The sequence below is a fragment of the Oncorhynchus gorbuscha genome, linkage group LG01 (genome assembly GCF_021184085.1).
Source record: "Oncorhynchus gorbuscha isolate QuinsamMale2020 ecotype Even-year linkage group LG01, OgorEven_v1.0, whole genome shotgun sequence".
Lineage (NCBI taxonomy): Eukaryota > Metazoa > Chordata > Actinopteri > Salmoniformes > Salmonidae > Oncorhynchus > Oncorhynchus gorbuscha.
This window is the reverse complement of record NC_060173.1, coordinates 31,775,961-31,796,237: the sequence shown is the minus strand read 5'-3', so window position 1 is coordinate 31,796,237 and position 20,277 is coordinate 31,775,961. Positions and strand designations below refer to the sequence as shown.

Sequence of the window (20,277 nt, the reverse complement as noted above, 5' to 3'; positions counted from 1 at the left end):
ATTTCTATTTGCCATATATATTTTAATGGTGCTGTGATGCTTGACAAAAGTACTGAACCTTTCTATTCTCATAGCTTCTACAGATTGTAAATTAAAAATATATTTTTTTGCTAAAATAATTATTATATTATTGATTGATTGACTATGGCTTTTCAAATCACCCAGTACTGCTATCTGCAGCGTTAGTTCTAGGCAAATGTTGCAATTCTTCAGACATTCCTGGAGCTGTGACCAAAACGAACTCCGTATGGACAATATCAAAATAAATGATCTAATAACACTGCCTCCTCACAGACAATATAGTATAGTAATATAGTAAGTATAGTAATTTAAATTGAAAAATGTGAAGTTTTGCGTATCAATTCATAAACCATGTGCCAAGGAATGGGTACATCGAAAATCTCTCCCCAACTATTTTGCAATTTATATGGCACAGCTGTCAGTTTTTTGGTCCTTAAATGAAATTGGTTTGTTTTTATTTATCACACTTTTCTTTCACCATTTATGTTATTTAATACAGGGCCGACATACAAGTTCCTTACTTTTCCCCCCTTCTACTTGCCTCTTAAATTTTTGTGGTAATGCTGCAATTAATTGGTTGTAATTTTGGGTAGAGCAGATATTTCCATACGTCTGTGTTAGCTGCATGTGTGACATAACTCCACCAGTCCTATTTATGATCTCATTCACTAAAATTATACCTTTTTAAAAATTTCTTCAAAAAATATGTTTTTTTAATCAATTGGTATATTTGAGTTTAACCACAACATTTTATGTATTATTTGTTCTGTCTTTTCAGGTGGATTAAACTGAAATTGCAACCAACTTTCTAAGGCTTATTTAAAAAATAACTATATTGTGGAGATTATTTCATTTTCAAACAACCGAAAGTGAGCAGGTGTAATCTGAATAAAGGGAAAAAGGCCTTTCTTGAACATAGGATGAGACATTCCTACCAATTAACTAGAGAACCAGTTTGGATTTCTATATAACTTTTGCATGACTGATCCCTTTAGTGAGAGGTCTAATGCTTTAATGTTTTTAATAATTTCTGCCCTCTGAATTCATATTCGTAATATAAATAGGCCCTTTTCATTTTGTCTGGCTTGCCATTCCAAATCAAATTTAATATTTTTTTGTTCATATAATTTAAAAAGCAGGTCACTAGGTGTAGGCAAAATCATAAGCAAATAGGTAAACTCAAGCAAGATCTATTTTTGCTAACTTTCTATAAAAACTGTATTGGAATGAGATCATTTATTTATTTTGGGATTTGTGTACCGAGTATGTCCACATCTCAGTCAGACCATTTAATTGGTAAACTACACAGTATTGTAAAATATGCATTTTTTTAGTGATCCAATACATAATATAATTTGATTTTAATCCAGATAGGATAGCAAAAGTATCTAGATCCTCCTATGAGGCCGTGGAGAGATTCTAATTGTGGTTTTAAAAGAAAACATGAATCATCAGCGAACAATGACACCTTAGTTTTTAAGCCACGGATTTCTAATCCCTTAATATTATTGTTTGATCTCATTTTAATAGCTAACATTTCAATGGCAATAATAAATAGATATGCCGATAGTGGACAACTTGTTTTAATCCTCTAGATAGTTTAACACTTTCTGAGATGTAGCAATTATTTACTATTTTACACCTAGGGTTACTATAAAAACTTTAATCCATTTTATAAGAGATTCTCCAAAATGGTAATATTCTAGGCATTTATATATAAACCCCAGTCGTACTTTATCAGAAGGTTTTTCATAATCAGGCCTGGTGTCCCTGATACTTCATAGTATACTATTGTTTCCAGTACTTGTCTTATATTATCTCCAATGTATTGTCCATGTAAAAAACCTGTCTGATTAGGATGAAACATATCTGATAATACAGGGCTCCGGGCAGCCGAGCGGAAATGGAAGAAAACTCGCCTCCCTGCGGACCTGGCATCCTTTCACTCCCTCCTCTCTACATTTTCCTCCTCTGTCTCTGCTGCTAAAGCCACTTTCTACCACTCTAAATTCCAAGCATCTGCCTCTAACCCTAGGAAGCTCTTTGCCACCTTCTCCTCCCTCCTGAATCCTCCTCACCCTCCCCCCCCCTCCTCCCTCTCTGCAGATGACTTCGTCAACCATTTTGAAAAGAAGGTCGACGACATCCGATCCTCGTTTGCTAAGTCAAACGACACCGCTGGTTCTGCTCACACTGCCCTACCTTGTGCTCTGACCTCTTTCTCCCCTCTCTGTCCAGATGAAATCTCGCGTCTTGTGACGGCCGGCCGCCCAACAACCTGCCCGCTTGACCCTATCCCCTCCTCTCTTCTCCAGACCATTTCCGGAGACCTTCTCCCTTACCTCACCTCGCTCATCAACTCATCCCTGACCGCTGGCTACGTCCCTTCCGTCTTCAAGAGAGCGAGAGTTGCACCCCTTCTGAAAAAACCTACACTCGATCCCTCCGATGTCAACAACTACAGACCAGTATCCCTTCTTTCTTTTCTCTCCAAAACTCTTGAACGTGCCGTCCTTGGCCAGCTCTCCCGCTATCTCTCTCAGAATGACCTTCTTGATCCAAATCAGTCAGGTTTCAAGACTAGTCATTCAACTGAGACTGCTCTTCTCTGTATCACGGAGGCGCTCCGCACTGCTAAAGCTAACTCTCTCTCCTCTGCTCTCATCCTTCTAGACCTATCGGCTGCCTTCGATACTGTGAACCATCAGATCCTCCTCTCCACCCTCTCCGAGTTGGGCATCTCCGGCGCGGCCCATGCTTGGATTGCGTCCTACCTGACAGGTCGCTCCTACCAGGTGGCGTGGCGAGAATCTGTCTCCTCACCACGCTCTCTCACCACTGGTGTCCCCCAGGGCTCTGTTCTAGGCCCTCTCCTATTCTCGCTATACACCAAGTCACTTGGCTCTGTCATAACCTAACATGGTCTCTCCTATCATTGCTATGCAGACGACACACAATTAATCTTCTCCTTTCCCCCTTCTGATGACCAGGTGGCGAATCGCATCTCTGCATGTCTGGCAGACATATCAGTGTGGATGACGGATCACCACCTCAAGCTGAACCTCGGCAAGACGGAGCTGCTCTTCCTCCCGGGGAAGGACTGCCCGTTCCATGATCTCGCCATCACGGTTGACAACTCCATTGTGTCCTCCTCCCAGAGCGCTAAGAACCTTGGCGTGATCCTGGACAACACCCTGTCGTTCTCAACTAACATCAAGGCGATGGACCCGTTCCTGTAGGTTCATGCTCTACAACATCCGCAGAGTACGACCCTGCCTCACACAGGAAGCGGCGCAGGTCCTAATCCAGGCACTTGTCATCTCCCGTCTGGATTACTGCAACTCGCTGTTGGCTGGGCTCCCTGCCTATGCCATTAAACCCCTACAACTCATCCAGAACGCCGCAGCCCGTCTGGTGTTCAAACTTCCCAAGTTCTCTCACGTCACCCCGCTCCTCTGCTCTCTCCACTGGCTTCCAGTTGAAACTCGCATCCGCTACAAGACCATGGTGCTTGCCTACGGAGCTGTGAGGGGAACGGCACCTCAGTACCTCCAGGCTCTGATCAGGCCCTACACCCAAACAAGGGCACTGCGTTCATCCACCTCTGGCCTGCTCACCTCCCTACCACTGAGGAAGTACAGTTCCCGCTCAGCCCAGTCAAAACTGTTCGCTGCTCTGGCCCTCCAAAGGTGGAACAAACTCCCTCACGACGCCAGGACAGCGGAGTCAATCACCACCTTCCGGAGACACCTGAAACCCCACCTCTTTAAGGAATACCTAGGATAGGATAAAGTAATCCTTCTCACCCCCCCTTAAAAGATTTAGATGCACTATTGTAAAGTGGCTGTTCCACTGGATGTCATAAGGTGAATGCACCAATTTCTATGTCGCTCTGGATAAGAGCGTCTGCTAAATGACTTAAATGTAATGTAAATGTAAATACTTTTTAAATTCTATGCGTCAAGCATTTTGCTAGGATTTTTGCATCACAACACTGAAGTGTAAGAGGTATCACTTTTTTTAAATGGACTGGATCTTTATATATTCCACTTAGGTCCTGTTTCAGTAATAATGATATCAGACCTTCTTGTTGCATATCTGATAATCTACCATTTATACAGGAGTGGTTTTCCCAGCCTTAAAGGTTTTAATTGCATCAAGAAGTTCCTCCTCTGTAATCTGTCCTTCACGTGAGTCTTTCTGTACAGATGTTAATTTTACATTATTATTAGGAAAAAAATCCATACAATTAGTTTCAGGAGATGGAGTAGACTGAAACGAAAACATATTCTTAAAGTACTTTACTTCCTCTTTCAAAATATAACTCATTATAAATTATTTATTTCAGCTTTTATTTCTTTCATCACATTCCCAGTGGGTCAGAAGTTTACACACACTCAATTAGTATTTGGTGGCATTGCCTTTAAATTGTTTAACTTGGGTCAAACGTTTTAGGTAACCTTCCACAAGCTTCCCACAATAAATGTTGACCCAATCCTCCTGACAGAGCTGGTGTAACTGAGTAAGGTTTGTAGGCTTCCTTGCTCACACACGCTTTTTCAGTTCTGTCCATACATTTTCTATATGATTAAGGTCAGGGCTTTGTGATGGCCACTCCAATACCTTGATTTTGTTGTCCTTAAGCCATTTTGCCACAACTTTGGAAGTATGCTTGGGGTCATTGTCCATTTGGAAGATCTATTTGCGACCAAGCTTTAACTTCCTGACTGATGTCTTGAGACGATGCTTCAATATATCCACATAATTTTCCTACCTCATGATGCCATCTATTTTGTGAAGTGCACCAGTCCATCCTGCAGCAAAGCACCCCCACAACATGATGCTTCCATCCCCGTGCTTCACAGTTGTGATGGTGTTCTTTGGGTTGCAAGCCTCCCCCTTTTTCCTCCAAACATAACGATGGTCATTATGGCCAAACAGTTCTATTTTTGTTTCATCAGACCAGAGGACATTTCTCCTAAATGTACGATTTTTGTCCCCATGTGCAGTTTTGAACCATAGTCTGGCTTTTCTATTGCGGTTTTGGAGCAGTGGCTTCTTCTTTACTGAGTGGCCTTTCAGGTTATATCGATATAGGACTCGTTTTACTGTGGATATATATACTTTTGATACTGTTTCCTCCAGCATCTTCACAAGGTCCTTTGCTGTTGTTCTGGGATTGGATTTGCACTTTTTGCACCAAAGTACGTTAATCTCTATGAGACAGAAGGCGTCTTCTTCCTGAGTTGAAAATTGAATACAGAACTTTACGTTCTGCAATTTCCTTCGAGAATGATTCATTCCTGCCAATTTTGGTCCCATCAAGTCTTTTCCCCAGGCTTTTAACCGTTATTTTATCTTCAAATGAAGCAAATTTGGCAACGATTAGGCGATACCTCTGCCCTCTCTGTCCGAAGCGGTGTACAAGTTCAAGTTGGATTTTGTCGATAGCTTCGCGTGGAATCTGAAGCACTGTAAGGAGGAACTCTCTAACTACAGATTCAGGAACTTCTCCTTCTTTCTCTTGGATACCTGTAAGTACCAGCTTCTCTCTCATGGATCTAGTCTGTATGTCAAGTTCTTCTCTCAGAACGGTGTTCTCCTTTTTAAGTTCATTCACTTCGGTTTCAAACCTATTGACTGTCAATTTTGACAGCTTGTTTGTTTCCTTCTCCAATGTCGCAGCTTTTTCATCACTCATCTCGAGGCTTACCTTCAACTCTTTTATATCCTTACTGACTAGTTCAAGTATACCCAGTTGGTCATTTATTGATTTTAACAGATCGGTTTTGACCTTTACCATTCCCGGTGGTGAAAATATTAAATTGTCTGTGTCTGTAGAAGAGTCACGTTTTTGTTTTGATAAATCGGTTCCCCTGTATTACTCTCTGCCATGTTTGGGTGTTGCTTGTTTTCGTAATATTTGTTGATACATTTCTATATTCTTAAGATTTTTTTTATGTAGTTATCCAGATTGAAGTTTATCACCCACCAGATTGTGTAGTGCTAATATTTAGTCTAACTTGCCGATATTGAATATTACGTTTTTATCTTGAGGTGCTCTACATAACTACGTTCAGTCTGCCGTTTCCTGTCTCAGTCCCGCCCTCTCCTCCCTAATTTTCTTAATGGGTGCATGCTTATTAGTAACTAGAATAAGTAGTTCCATAAATGAGTCAAGTACAGCATCTGGTTGGTCCTCATTACACACCACAGACCAGCAAATATTCTTTAAATCATCAACATATGAATCACTACGAAACTTCTTATATGACCTCTTATACACTATATTATGCCCAACCTTTGGAAGTTTGGTTTTCCTAGATATGGCTATTATATTGTGATCACTACATCCTATGGATTTGGATACTGCTTCAAAGCAAATATCTGCAGCATTAGTAAAAATGTGATCGATACATGTTGATGATTTAATTCCTGTGCTGTTTGTAACTACCCTGGTAGGTTGACTGACAACCTGATCCAGGTTGCAGGCACTGGTTACAGTTTGAACTTTTTTCCTGAGTGGGCATCTTAATGATAGCTAGTCAATATTTAAATCACCCAGAAAATATACTTCTCTGTTAATATCATGTACATTATCAAGAATTTCACACATAGTATCCAGATACTGACTGTTTATTGTTGTGACAAAGAACGCACACACGCACATACACACACCCCTCCATACACATTGTATTATAAAGCTCAGTTGTCTCTAATGTCTAATCTGAACTCTGCGTTGAAGAGTTCATCCCACATCTCATTGTTCTGATGTACCATCACTCAGACCCACTCTGAATGAATGATAACTATTCACCCCCTAGAACACACACACACACACACACACACACACACACACACACACACACACACACACACACACACACACACACACACACACACACACACACACACACACACACACACACACACACACACACACACACAGACACACCTCACTCATTCCTATCTACATTATTCACACACACACCCTAACTCACATCTAACCCAGACTCCCTGTCTTCCCCCACTAACCCCCCCCCCCCCCCCCCGGTAGACATGTAACCTGTGTGTGTGTGTGTGTGTGTGCAGGTGGATGTCTCATGGTTCTATATGAACTGCTTGACAGACACTTGTAACTGTAATCGGGGCGGAGACTGTGAGTGTCTGTGTACGTCCATCGCTGCCTATGCACACACCTGCTGTCAACACGGTGTTACTGTGGTATGGAGAAACCCCTCTGTCTGTCGTGAGTACACACACACACAGTGTGGATCTGTTCCTCAGACCCAATTCCTTCTGCTTTCTATGTCAGCATAGGTGCTGGGTCACTCAATGCTCCTATATACACACATACACACACACCAACACACATACACACACACCACTACCCAGAACTATAAAGTCCCACCACTGCTCCATATCTCATCCACCATTCTTTCTATATGTCATCAAATGACCCCAGATATTCACACATACACTCTTACACAATACCACGATCTCTCTCCCAGCCTGATCTAAACATTAAGGGTTACTTTGCTACTTAAGTATCCTAACATACGGTGCCTATGTGGATTTGTATGTCTCTAAATGTTTGTTCCGTTCTTCTCTTCCAGCCTATGACTGTGAATACTACAACCAAGGTATGTTTGAACCTAACCAAAAATGTATCATAAAGGAACACTTTTCAGCTCACACAAAAATACAAACACACAGGTATACGCACTAAATATCCTAATATATTCACTTTGTGTCTCTGTAGAGTTAGGTGAAGGTCCATTCTCAGTGGCCAGTGCTGTGTTTAATGCTACAGTCTTCGGTGTGAACAGAACCAGTGGGTCAGTCTTTCCTCTAGTTAGGGAGTTCGTAGGTGGGCTGCCTCCCCCTGGACTACTCTTTAACTTCATGATCACAGCAGGACTACAGAAGGACCGCACATCACGTGAGTCTCTCTCTCTCACTCACTCACACACACACACACACACACACACACACACACACACACACACACACACACACACACACACACACACACACACACACACACACACACACACACACACACACACACACACACACACACACACACACACAAATACATCTCTTGTGAGCTTCAACCATATGTTAAACTCTGTATTACAGGTCTCCCGGTGATCTCTCTGGAGTCAGCGGAGCGTCCTAACTACTTCCTGGTTGTTTCGGACCGCGCTGGGCTGCGGTTGGAGCAGTGGACAAGAGGGGAGAAGTTTGGCCGCAGGGCTTCCTTCCTACAGCACCAGGGGCTGTTCCTGCCTGGCCACACCTCCTTAGAGCTGATTGGTCAGCCGGGAGTGTTCCTGACTCTGACACGCACGTCTGCACGTGCTCAGAGATACGACAACTCAGACAACTTCAAGACCAGCAGCTCCTTTACCCTGGAGGGTTAGACAGAAATACAAAGTCATAATACACACACATATGGCGCGATGTCAGTGTCAACAGAAGTTGTATTTGAATTCCATAATTTGAATATGTATTAGGGTATTGCATTTGAATGTAATATTTTTGAATTTATAATGCCCAAATTGAATCATTGAATTCATAAGTTGAACTAGTATTTCATGATTTGAAACAGAATTGAATGAATATTGCGTTCAATTTTAAAATGTAAATTTAATTGAATATTTAATTTTTTTATGGTTGTTATGGCAATTATTGTCTGTGTATCAAGTTTACAAACTATAATTTCATTTGTATTTTTTTAGAACTTTTACTCCTTTTTCGTGGTATCGAATTGTAGTTACAGTCTTGTCTCGTCGCTGCAACTCCCGTACGGATTCGGGAGGCAAAGGTCGAGAGCCATACGTCCTCCGAAACACAATCCAGCCAAGCCGAACTGCTTCTTGGCGCAATATCCACTTAACCCGGAAGCCAGCTGCACCAATGTGTTGGAGGAACACCTGGCGACCATGTTTGCGTGCATTGTGCCCGTCCCACCACAGGAGTCGCTAGAGCGCGATGGGACTAGAACATCCCTGCCGGCGAAACCCTCCCTTAACTCGGACGACGCTGGGCCAATTGTGCGCCGCCCCATGGGTCTCCCGGTCACGGCTGGCTGCGACAGAGCCTGAACTCGAACCAGGATCTCTAGTGGCACAGCTAGCACTGTGATGCAGTGCCTGAGACCACTGTGCCACTCATTTCAAGTTTACCAAAGTTTCATACACTACATGACCAAAAGTATGTGGACAGCTGCTCGTCAAACATTCCAAAATCATGGGCGTTAATATGGAGTTGGGCCCCCCTTTGCTGCTATAACAGCCTTCAATCTTCTGGGAAGGCTTTCTACTAGATGTTGGAACATTGCTAAGGGGCCTTGCTTCCATTCAGCCACATCAGTGAGGTCGAACACTGATGTTTGACAATTAGGCCTGGCTCGCAGTCGGTGTTTCAATTCATCCCAAAGATGTTCGATGTGGTTGAGGTCAGGGCTCTGTGAAGGCCAGTCAAGTTCTTCCACACTGATCTAGATAAACCATTTCTGTGTGGACCTCGCTTTGTGCACGGGGGGCATTGTTGTGCTGAAACAGGAAAGGGCCTCCCCCAAAATGTTGCTACAAAGTTGGAAGCACAGAATCGTCTAGAATATCAATGTAAGCTGTAGCATTAAGATTTCCCTTCACTGGAACTAAGGAGCTTAGCCCGAACCATGAAAAACAGCCACAGACCATTATTCCTCTTCCACCAAATTTTACAGTTGACGCTATACATTGGGACAGGTAGTGTTTTCCTGGCATCCACCAAACCCAGATTTGCCCGTCGGACTGCCAGATGATGAAGTGTGATTCATGTGAGAATGCGTTTGTACTGCTCCTGAGTCCAATGGAGGTGAGCTTTACACCACTCCAGCTGACGCTTTGTATTCTGCATGGTGATCTTGTGTGCGGCTGCTCGGCCATGGAAACTCATGGACGCAGACACGGTCGCCAGCTTCCGATGAGCAGTTCTTGTGCTGACGTTGCATCCAGAAGCAGTTTGGAACTCGGTAGTGAGTGTTGCACAGACAATTTTTATGCGCTACGCACTTCAACACTCTGCGGTCCCGTTTTGTGAGCTTGGGTGGACTATCACTTGTTGCTCATAGACGTTTCCACTTCACAATAACGGCACTTACAGTTGACCGGGGCAGCTCTAGCAGAGCAAAAATGTGACTAACTAACTTGTTGGAAAGGTGGCATCCTATGACAGTGCTACGTTGAAAGTCACTGAGCTCTTCAGTAAGACCATTCTACTGCCAATGTTTGTAAATGGAGATTGCATGTCTATGTGCTCGATTTTATACACCTGTCAGCAACGGATTTGGCTAAAACAGCTAAATCCACTAATTTGAAGAGGTGTCCACATACTTTTGTCTATATAGTGTATATTCAACTTCTCTGAAGCATTCAGAGAAGCATGTTTTCAAATTCAGTTCTCTAAATTCAGTTTCAAAACCAGAGACAACATCCTGGTACTTTTCCAGCTGGAAAAGGTAGAAGAGAACAGATAGATCCAAACGCTCTCTATGGTAAACAGAAGCTAGCGGTACGAACACACACACAGTTTATTTTTCTGTGTTTATTGTGTGGATGTTGACGGTGTGTGTGTGTGTATTCCAGAGAGCAGTTTTGTGATCCCGTTCCGTATGATGTGTGAGTGGCGCTACCATGCATGTGCCAGTCCTTGTGTTCGTACATGCAGCGACCTCGCCGCAACACGCTGCCACTTCCTGCCCCCGTAAGACACACCTTGCAAATGCTTACAAATGCACACTTAGAAACACGCTTACAACATCGTATTACACTCTAAGAGAATGTTTCATACAGGTTTTGAACGTTTGTCTATGTGTGTCTGGCAGGGTGGAGGGCTGTTTCCCTCGCTGCCCCAAAAACATGGTTCTTGATGAGGTCACCAGGAGATGTGTCTACACAGAGGACTGTGAGTAGAGTGTGTGTCACACGAGGATCTGTTAAAGTACAGGTAAATCGGTGTTAAAGTAATTTATCTCTGTGTGTCTGTCCTCAGGTGTGTCCCTTCCTCCCACTCCTACACCCTATGCCTTCGTAAACCAAACAACCACCACCCCAACTACTACCACTACAGCCCCCACTACTACCACTACAGCCCCCACTACTACCACTACAGCTACTACTACTATCACTACAGCCCTCACTACTACCACTACAGCTACTACTACTATCACTACAGCCCTGACTACTACCGCTACAGCACCCACTACTACCACTACAGCCCCCACTACTACCACTACAACCCCCACTACTACCACTACAGCCTCTACTACTACCACTACAGCCCCCACTACTACCACTACAGCCCCCACTACTACCACTACAGCCCCCACTACTACCACTACAGCCCCCACTACGACCACTACTGCCACTACTACGACTACAGCCCCCACTACTACCACTACAGCCCCCACTACTACCACTACAGCCCCCATTACTACCACTACAGCACCCACTACTACCACTACAGCTACTACTACTATCACTACAGCCCCCACTATTACCACTACAGCCCCCACTAGTACCACTACAGCCCCCACTACTACTACGACTGTTAGGCCTACTAGTACTGCTACTACTACATCTAGAACCACTACTAGGACCACTACTACTAGTAGCAGAACTACAACCAGTGCTGCCTCTACAACTGTTACTGCCACCAGAGCCCCCACTACTCCCAGTACAGCCCCATTGACTGAGCGTTTCACCCACACACTCACCCCTGCTCGCTCCCCCTCTCCTCCTCTCCCTTCCCTGCCCTCACCCTCCACCCCCACTGTGACCGAGCACACCACTTCACCTGCAGTCTTTCCCTCTGTCTCCCCCTCCCCCTCACCCACCACTACTAGTAGCACCACTGGGGTCACGACCCTGACCCCTTCAGAGGTCACTACAGTAGCCTCCCCTACTCCCCCAGCCTGGCAGTGATCGACTCCACCACTCCACCTCCTCCCCTTCTTCTACCCCTCCCCAGCCTTCCACCCAGTCTTCTATCTCTCCCCCAGCCACTACCTCCTTCCTCACCTCCTCTCCCCCTCCTCCTCTCTCCCCCTCCACCCACACCCACACCCCAACCACCACACAAACACATCATCCTGTTCCTACGCCCACAGAGACCATCTCTGTATTTCCAGTTGTATATGACACCTCCTCTGTTACCATATCGACATCACCCCCAGAGACGACGGAGTTCATAACCACGGAAACATCCACCAGCACAGACTTCTCTCCTACACCTAAGGCAGTCAGCATGCCAACAGTGCTGCCCCCCTTCCTCCTGCCCACCGCCCCATGCACAGTAAGAGCCAATCAGTGAGAGCTAGTGCGTATGGAGAAGATAAGAGGGCCGAGCATGCAGCCTTGGAGAACTCCCTCTGCCAGTAGCTGAATTCCTTGATCTCTCTCTGTCTTTCTATCTGTTCTCTCCAGCCCCCGTACTCCTACCGTGTAGATGAGTGTACAGAGCTGATCTGTTTTAACGGGGAGCTGCTCCTCCATAACTCCTCCCTCCACTGTCGGTACAACACCACTCCTCCTCGCTGCTCTCTGCTGGGCATGGCTGTCCTCACCAACACCGACCCCTGCTGTCCACTCTGGCAGTGCCCCTGTAAGAACACACACTACTGTGCATACACAAACACACTTTATATAACGTGTTTGTGTGTATTTGCCTATCCGCGTTGTGTTTGTGTGTGTGTGTGTGTGTGTGTGTGTGTGTGTGTGTGTGTGTGTGTGTGTGTGTGTGTGTGTGTGTGTGTGTGTGTGTGTGTGTGTGTGTGTGTGTGTGTGTGTGTGTGTGTGTGTGTGTGTGTGTGTGTGTGTGTGTGTGTGTGTGTGTGTGTGTTAGGTCGCTGCTCGGTGATGTCAGACCTGCGTGTGATAACGTTTGACGGTAACAACGTGGCACTGTATGATAATGGCTCCTACATCTTGGTCTACCTGCCCAGAGAGAACATCATAGGAACAGTGGATAAATGCCCTACCAGCCAGGTACACAGACTGTTAGGTGTTATATGCTGCTGTAGTTGTTGTAGTGTTATAGTACTTTACGTTATTATAGATGTATTATAAACTGTTATGGGATGCTATAAGCTCCTGACTGATCTGTTGGCTTTGTCTTGATTCCTTTTTAGAGCGTCAACTCCATCAGACGACCGGTAAGTTTCCCTTTAAGATCTAATCATAATGTATGTGATGATGGTGTTCATTCTGACCAGGGCCTCTCTCCCTCTCTCAGAACCCTAGTGGTGGGACGTCAGGTTTGTGTTTTAAGAAGTTGAACATCACCACTCCGTCCTACAGGATTATCATCAACCGACTAGACCGCAAGGTGACCATCACTGACCGCATCTGACTTTTACCACACTGTACAACACTACTCATGCTACCTCTGTTTGTGTGTGTGTGTGTGTGTGTGTGTGTGTGTGTGTGTGTGTGTGTGTGTGTGTGTGTGTGTGTGTGTGTGTGTGTGTGTGTGTGTGTGTGTGTGTGTGTGTGTGTGTGTGCGTGTGCGTGTCCAGGTGTCGGTGAACCACATCAAGGCACGGCTGCCTTTCTCCCGCCAGGCTCTGTCAGTAGAGGACACAGGCAGCATGTACCTGATCACCACTCCTGAAGGAGTCAACATACAGTGGTATCACAGCACTGGCATCATGGTGCTGCAATACACCGCCCCCTCCAACACATCTGCTCCTACTAGAGGCCTCTGTGGTAAGACAGCCATGAAATTAGCTAGATTTGGCATTTACTCTGACATGTTCATCCTTCACTGTCAGATCAGGTATATGAAGTCCACTAGCATGATTTAATGAATCTGGAAGAGGGAAAGTTTCTCTCATACCTGACCATACCTTATTTTTGGCCTAGTTCAGTGTATGCGTGCTTCCTTAATAGTTGTATAAATAAGGTTTTAAAATTGTGAGCGAGAGTAGGGCCTATTTCTTGTCAATGCACTTACAAATTTTGGGTTTGGACGTTGTCTCACTTTAGTTGAGCACTGTCACTAATACGCCGGGAGTCAGGAAGCAGGTGCAGAAGGTGAGTTTAATCATAAAGAATGCAGAGAAACAAAACATGAGATGCTTACAGAACATGAATGGAAACAATGCTGCCTGATGACTTAGGCTACAGAGTGATAAATAAAGGGAGATAAATAAAGGTGATAATGAGGTCCAGGTGTGCGTAACGAGATAGCCAGGGCCGGTGGTTAGTAGAGAATAGTAGACCTCTACAGGGGTTACATTTGGGGTTGTGACCCCAGTGGTGCTACTGGTAGTGGTGGGTGAGGGAGAGGGGGAGACAGAGGAAGAGTGGGAGACTGAGGGAAATTCTGCAGGTGAAGTGTGCTCGGTCACAGGGGGGGTGGAGGGTGAGGGCAGAAAAGGGAGAGAGGAGGGGTGGGCTCCTTGGCCCCGGGCTGATTCGGACGGCGGGGATGGAAATCCCGGATGATGTTGGGGCCCAGGATGTCGGCTGCCGGGACCCAACGCCGCTCCTCAGAGCCCTACCCCTCCAAGTCCACCAGGTACTGAAGCCGACCCCCATGACATTGGGAGTCCAGGAAGGACCTGACTGCATAGGCTGGAGTCCCATCAATATCCAGGGGAGGTGGAGGGGTGTCGCGGGGGACGGCACCAGCCAGGGGACCAAGAACCACCAGCCTGAGGAGGGATACATGAAAAGAGGGTGAGATCCGGTAGTTGGAAGCTTGTAAGCGATAAGTTACCTCATTGATCCACTGGAAGACCTTGAAGGGCCCCACAAACTGGGGGCTCACCTTCCGGCAGGGCAGGCAGTGCGGGAGGTTCCTGGTGGAGAGCCAGACGCGATAACCAGGATGGAACACGGGAGTCTCACTGCGGTGGCGATCCACCTGCTCCTTCTGGTGATGGACAGCAAGCTGGAGCCTCACGTGGGCAACAATCCAAACCTCCTCTCCGAAGCCTTACTCCCTGGAAGGGACTCCTAAGGAACCTCCCCAGCTCCTAACTGGTACTCTCCAGCTGCTCGCTGGACTGAGGCCGGTACCCGGATGTAAGGCTGGCCGTTGCCCCCAGTTTCTCCTTGAAGGCTTTCAATACCGTGACGTGAATTGGGGGTCACGGTCAGAGACGATGTCCTCCGGAAGGCCATAGTGCCGGAAGACCTGCTGGAACAGTGCCTCATCAACCTGGAGAGCGGTAGGGAGACCAGAGAGAGGGATAAAACTGCAGGATTTAGAGAATCTGTCCACAACAACCATAATAGTGGTGAAACCATCAGACGGAGTGAGATCAGTAACGAGAAAGCGATAAAGGCGCCGGAGGGGATGGCTGCTGTTTTACAGGCTCCTCACCAATTGTGCTATTTTGTGTGTTTTTTCGCATTGTTTGTAAATGATCTTGTAAATAATTTTGCTGCTCCGTCTCTTATAACCAAAAAAGAGCTTCTGGATATCAGAACTGCAATTACTCACCTTGAACTGGACAATGAGTCTGACGCAAAGGCCCAAATCTCCGTCATTTGTATGAGGAAAGGAAATATGGTGGGAGCAGACAAGGCACCCGGATCTGCTCCCCCTATATCTCAGCTGGTGCTCTCATGCATGCTTCCGTGTTGCTTGCCTCGAAGCGAGCATAAAAGGCGATAAAATAATAAAGAATGCATAGAAACAAAACATGAGATTCTTACAGAACGTGAATGGAAACAATGCTGCCTGATGACTTAGGCTACAGAGTGCTAAATAAAGGGAGAGAAATAAAGGTGATAATGAAGTCCAAGTGTGCGGAATGATGGGGAGCAGGTGTGCGTAATGATGGGGAGTAGCAGGTGTGTGTAATGCTGGGGAGCAGGTGTGACAAGCACCTTCTACTCCTCTCTAAACTTCAGCTGTGCATGTGCCTCCTGGTGTGTCTCCCAGGGTGTTGTGACGGGAACCCGGCGGATGACCTGAAGCTGCCTAACGGGACGGTGGTGAGGGAGGTGGCAGACCTGGGTCTGTTCCTGCAGGCCTGGAGGGTCCACACCTCAGAGGACACGGAACACACACGACGCATCGGAGACAACTGTACCACTGGAGACTGCTCTACCTGTCTCTCCATGCTCAGACAGAGACCCTTCACTCCCTGCCACAGCAAGGTGTCTCCAGAACAGTTCTGTGATGTGATGTGGGCAGGCGACCTCCACTATAAGGCCCACCAGTGTGACTTCCTGGCAGCCTACGTAGCTGTCTGCTACACTTACCAAGTCTGCATCAACTGGAGACGACACAACTTCTGCCGTAAGGACCTCGTATACACACACACACACACACAATACACACTACTACACAGACACATCAGGTTTGCATTAGCTGGTGATGACACAAGTGTGTGTTCTTGCGGTGTGTGTGTGTGCATGCGTCTACGTGTGTGTGCGCATGCGTCTACGTGTGTGCATGTGCATGTGTAGCATTGAGGTGTCCCCCAGGTAGGGAGTACCAGGCGTGTGTGTCGATCTGTACTACCCGGACCTGTCAGAACAGAGAGTTCTATGAGGAGACCACCTGCTCCCACATCCGAGAAGAGTGTGTGTGTCGCTCTGGAACCATCCTGCACCGAGCAGACTCCTCTTACTGCGTCACAGAGGAGCAGTGTGGTGAGTATGTCAGCTCTGTGTCAGCTCTATGTCAGCTACATGTCAATGCTGTGAGCAGGTGCTCTGTATGACTGTGTAGTTCAGGTTCTGTTGTTTAGTGTGTACTGTTAACATGTGTGTCTGTGTCTATGTGTGTAGTGTGTACTGATAACGAGGGGTCTCCGCGGGCCCCTGGGGAGGTGTGGAACGGGTCATTGCGTAGCTGCTGTCTGTTCCGCTGCCTGGAGAACGGTTCTGTGGTAGCAGTAGAACCTGACTGTAGCATTAGTCCCACTCTGCTGTGTGAGAGGGAGGGAGAGTACGTACTGGATGTCCTGGAGGAGGCGGCTTGCTGCCCCAAGCAGATTTGTGGTGAGCACACACACACACACATATATATGCATGGTTAGACACCGACATGAACACACCTACTCTCTCTCTTTCTCGTTCTCCCTCAGAATGTAATCTGACCATCTGTGAGAGTGAGGCTCCGCCCTGTGAGAATGGGAACCAGCTGGTGATTGGTTACAGTGCCCTGTCCTGCTGCCCAGAGTACCGTTGTGGTAGGTACTGAACCAAAACATAATATCTTTCATCATTTGATGGTATTGTTAGGTGTGTTTTAATAACTGAGTCCTGTGATTGGTGTGTCCCAGAGTGCGACCCCCATGCCTGCCCCCCCCTCACCACACCTGACTGTAGAGAAGATCAGTTCCTAGTGGAGGTTCGTGAGGACAACTCCTGCTGTTACTCCTTCCTGTGTGGTAAGGTCAAACCTTATACTTCTTAATGGGTCTACCGTCTCCATCCAACATCACTGTAGCTGGACTTGGGGTACAAGTTGTAAAGGAAATGTTAACAGTCAGTGGTATGTTTGTGTTCTCTCTGCAGTGTGTGAGTCGTGTATCGAGCCCGTGCCGTCCTGTTCTTATGGAGAGATACTGGCTGTGGATCTGAACACCACCCACAGCTGCTGCCCTCAATACCACTGTGGTAACACACACAAACATTATACTCTAAACAAGCTGTACACGCTATACACACACAGTGTTGATGTTTAGCGCAATGTCCTCCTGTGTGCAGTGTGTGACGTGAACCTGTGTCCTGAGTCGACTCTGAGCTGTTCTCCTGGTCTGTCTCTGATCCAAACAACCCTACCTGGACACTGCTGCCCCGACCGTCACTGTGGTACACACACACACACCAACATTCCCAGAACTGTTTCTTTGAAAGAATCTTGTGGTCCAAACAGAGAACACTGTTCTAGGCCTCCAGTTGTGTAGTAAACCCAGTCTTTTTCTCCTCCTCTCAGAGTGCCAGTGTGAGGACAGCCCAGTCTGTCAGGTGGTGAGTCAGTCAGCTTCAGCATTGTGTGTGTGTGTGTGTGTGTGTGTGTGTGTGTGTGTGTGTGTGTGTGTGTGTGTGTGTGTGTGTGTGTGTGTGTGTGTGTGTGTGTGTGTGTGTGTGTGTGTGTGTGTGTGTGTGTGTGTGTGTGTGTGTGTGTGTGTGTGGTCATAGTAACGTCTCTGGTCTCTCAGGGGGAGGTACAGGTGGAGGTCGCAGACAGCAGAAGCACCTGTGGCTGCCCCCTCTACACCTGCAGTAAGTCCATACACACAGACACACACACCCACACACACTATGCACAGACACACTGCTAGGCTACCTAACTCCTGAGCCCTGACCTGTGTGTGTAGAGAAGGCGGAGGTGTGTGTGTTCCAGGGAGTCACGGTGCTGGGTCCGGGGCAGAGCCTGATTCAGTACTATGAAGGAGAGCTGTGTTACACCGTCCATTGTCTGACACATCGTGATACACACACTGGATACTACGCCATGGACGTGTCCGCTGTCAACTGCTCTCAGAAGTGTGGCCAGGTATGTGTTTCTCTCTCTCACACACACACACACCACAAACCTCCATCCTGATCGGATCTAGGTAAATTCTTCTGGAATCTCTGTGTCCACCCACCCCTCCCACTCACTCTCTCTCTTAGCACCAGCTGTATGTAGCATCATCAGATCCCCAGGTGTGCTGTGGCTCCTGTAAGAATGTGTCCTGTTCTTTCAACAATCACAACGGAACCACTGAGCTCTTCGCTGTGAGAACACACACATCATTATACTGCCAAATAGACACACACTCTATCTAACACACTAACACTTTGTGTGTAGACGGGGAAATCCTGGATGGCTAACCTTTAGTGTGTGTGTGTGTGTGTGTGTGTGTGTGTGTGTGTGTGTGTGTGTGTGTGTGTGTGTGTGTGTGTGTGTGTGTGTGTGTGTGTGTGTGTGTGTGTGTGTGTGTGTGTGTGTGTGTGTGTGTGTGTGTACAGGCAGGGAGCTCCTGGGTGGATAACTGTACCCGGTATGATTGTGTGGAGACGACAGTGGGAACTGTGATGCTGGCCTCAGGGGTGGTCTGCCCCCCCTTCAATGACACAGAGTGCACTCAGGTACTCACTCACTCACTCACTCACTCTCTCACTCACTCACTCACTCACTCACTCACTCACTCACTCACTCACTCACTCACTCACTCACTCACTCACTCACTCACTCACTCACTCACTGACATTCACACACAATTATGTCTGTCTGTAACCTTTCTTCAATCATTGCAGAATGGGGGCGTGGTCCAGAGCTATGTGGACGGCTGCTGCAGGATGTGTGAGTGACCAATCACATTCGCTTCTCATACGCTTTCGGCTGTCAATCACAGGGGTGGGCAGGGCGTTGCCTGGCAGTGGTTGGGCTTATTGGCTGACTGGTTTGGGGGGGGTGCGGCCTGTTGCAGCCTTGGACAGAGTAAAAGCTTGTGGTTGGCTGGCAACAACGAGCATGAATCACTACACTACCCAGCAGCCTCTGCTCTATGGTTGGTCCTAGATCTGCCTGATGGTCCTGATACACGTCGTGATAATATTAAAGGAGGATTTTACTGTTGATTTATAAAATATTTTCTTTAGTGGGGAAATTGTCATACCTTACAGTTTTCTAGAGAACAAAAGCATGCAGACAGCGGTCCTACCATTCCCGTTGTTTTAGACTCTATGATGCTAATGATACACTGTAGCTAACCTGACTCCATACTGTACTTTCTAGGTGTCCAGAAAATGAAGGCAGTTTGTATTTTGTGTGAACTGTCCCATTAAACACACTCATTTCACATGTAAAGGTGAAGACAACAGACCCAGTCTGCTCTCCCAGTAATAACAGCAGCTCTGCCTCCTTGCCCGCTTGCCTGCTTGACCAGTTTGGCCAATGGGAATGCTACATTTTTTACAGTTTGGCCAATGGTGATGCTTGGTGTTTAGAGTTTGTCCAGTGAGAATGAGCCTTGGTGCATCAGTGTGTAGTGATCCTGAGTGTTTGGCCGTCTGGCTGTCTTCCCCAGTCTCAGAGAACACTATCTGGCTCCCATGGCTGTGCATGCCACTGCGCTGATTACTCTGTGTGTGAAAATGTGTTCTAAACCAACGTTAACCTGTGTGTTTTCCTGACGTTCTCCTGACATTGCTGTTCCTGCCGCTGCTCCCAGGTTCTGGAGTCGGTGTTTTACCGTTTACCGTTAACCCTGTAACCCCCACTGGTAGTACTAACTGTGACAAAGGTACC

General features: G+C 46.7%; 1 protein-coding gene across 1 annotated transcript in view; it reads left to right on the top strand.

Moving 5' to 3' along the window:
* Positions 1-20,277, top strand: part of LOC124042272 (otogelin-like protein) — a 50,850-nt gene that overhangs the window by 28,527 nt on the left and 2,046 nt on the right. The window contains exons 29-53 of the mRNA XM_046360676.1: positions 7,114-7,270; positions 7,638-7,664; positions 7,784-7,963; positions 8,164-8,442; positions 10,659-10,776; positions 10,898-10,977; positions 11,065-11,225; positions 12,498-12,675; positions 13,286-13,398; positions 13,589-13,778; positions 14,813-14,979; positions 15,071-15,101; positions 15,967-16,326; positions 16,497-16,682; positions 16,821-17,033; positions 17,120-17,224; positions 17,318-17,425; positions 17,553-17,654; positions 17,745-17,849; positions 17,974-18,008; positions 18,200-18,263; positions 18,359-18,537; positions 18,657-18,761; positions 18,996-19,115; positions 19,284-19,329. Coding sequence (XP_046216632.1) covers positions 7,114-7,270; positions 7,638-7,664; positions 7,784-7,963; positions 8,164-8,442; positions 10,659-10,776; positions 10,898-10,977; positions 11,065-11,225; positions 12,498-12,675; positions 13,286-13,398; positions 13,589-13,778; positions 14,813-14,979; positions 15,071-15,101; positions 15,967-16,326; positions 16,497-16,682; positions 16,821-17,033; positions 17,120-17,224; positions 17,318-17,425; positions 17,553-17,654; positions 17,745-17,849; positions 17,974-18,008; positions 18,200-18,263; positions 18,359-18,537; positions 18,657-18,761; positions 18,996-19,115; positions 19,284-19,329 — 3,409 coding nt within the window. The remainder of the gene's footprint in view (positions 1-7,113; positions 7,271-7,637; positions 7,665-7,783; positions 7,964-8,163; positions 8,443-10,658; positions 10,777-10,897; positions 10,978-11,064; positions 11,226-12,497; positions 12,676-13,285; positions 13,399-13,588; positions 13,779-14,812; positions 14,980-15,070; positions 15,102-15,966; positions 16,327-16,496; positions 16,683-16,820; positions 17,034-17,119; positions 17,225-17,317; positions 17,426-17,552; positions 17,655-17,744; positions 17,850-17,973; positions 18,009-18,199; positions 18,264-18,358; positions 18,538-18,656; positions 18,762-18,995; positions 19,116-19,283; positions 19,330-20,277) is intronic.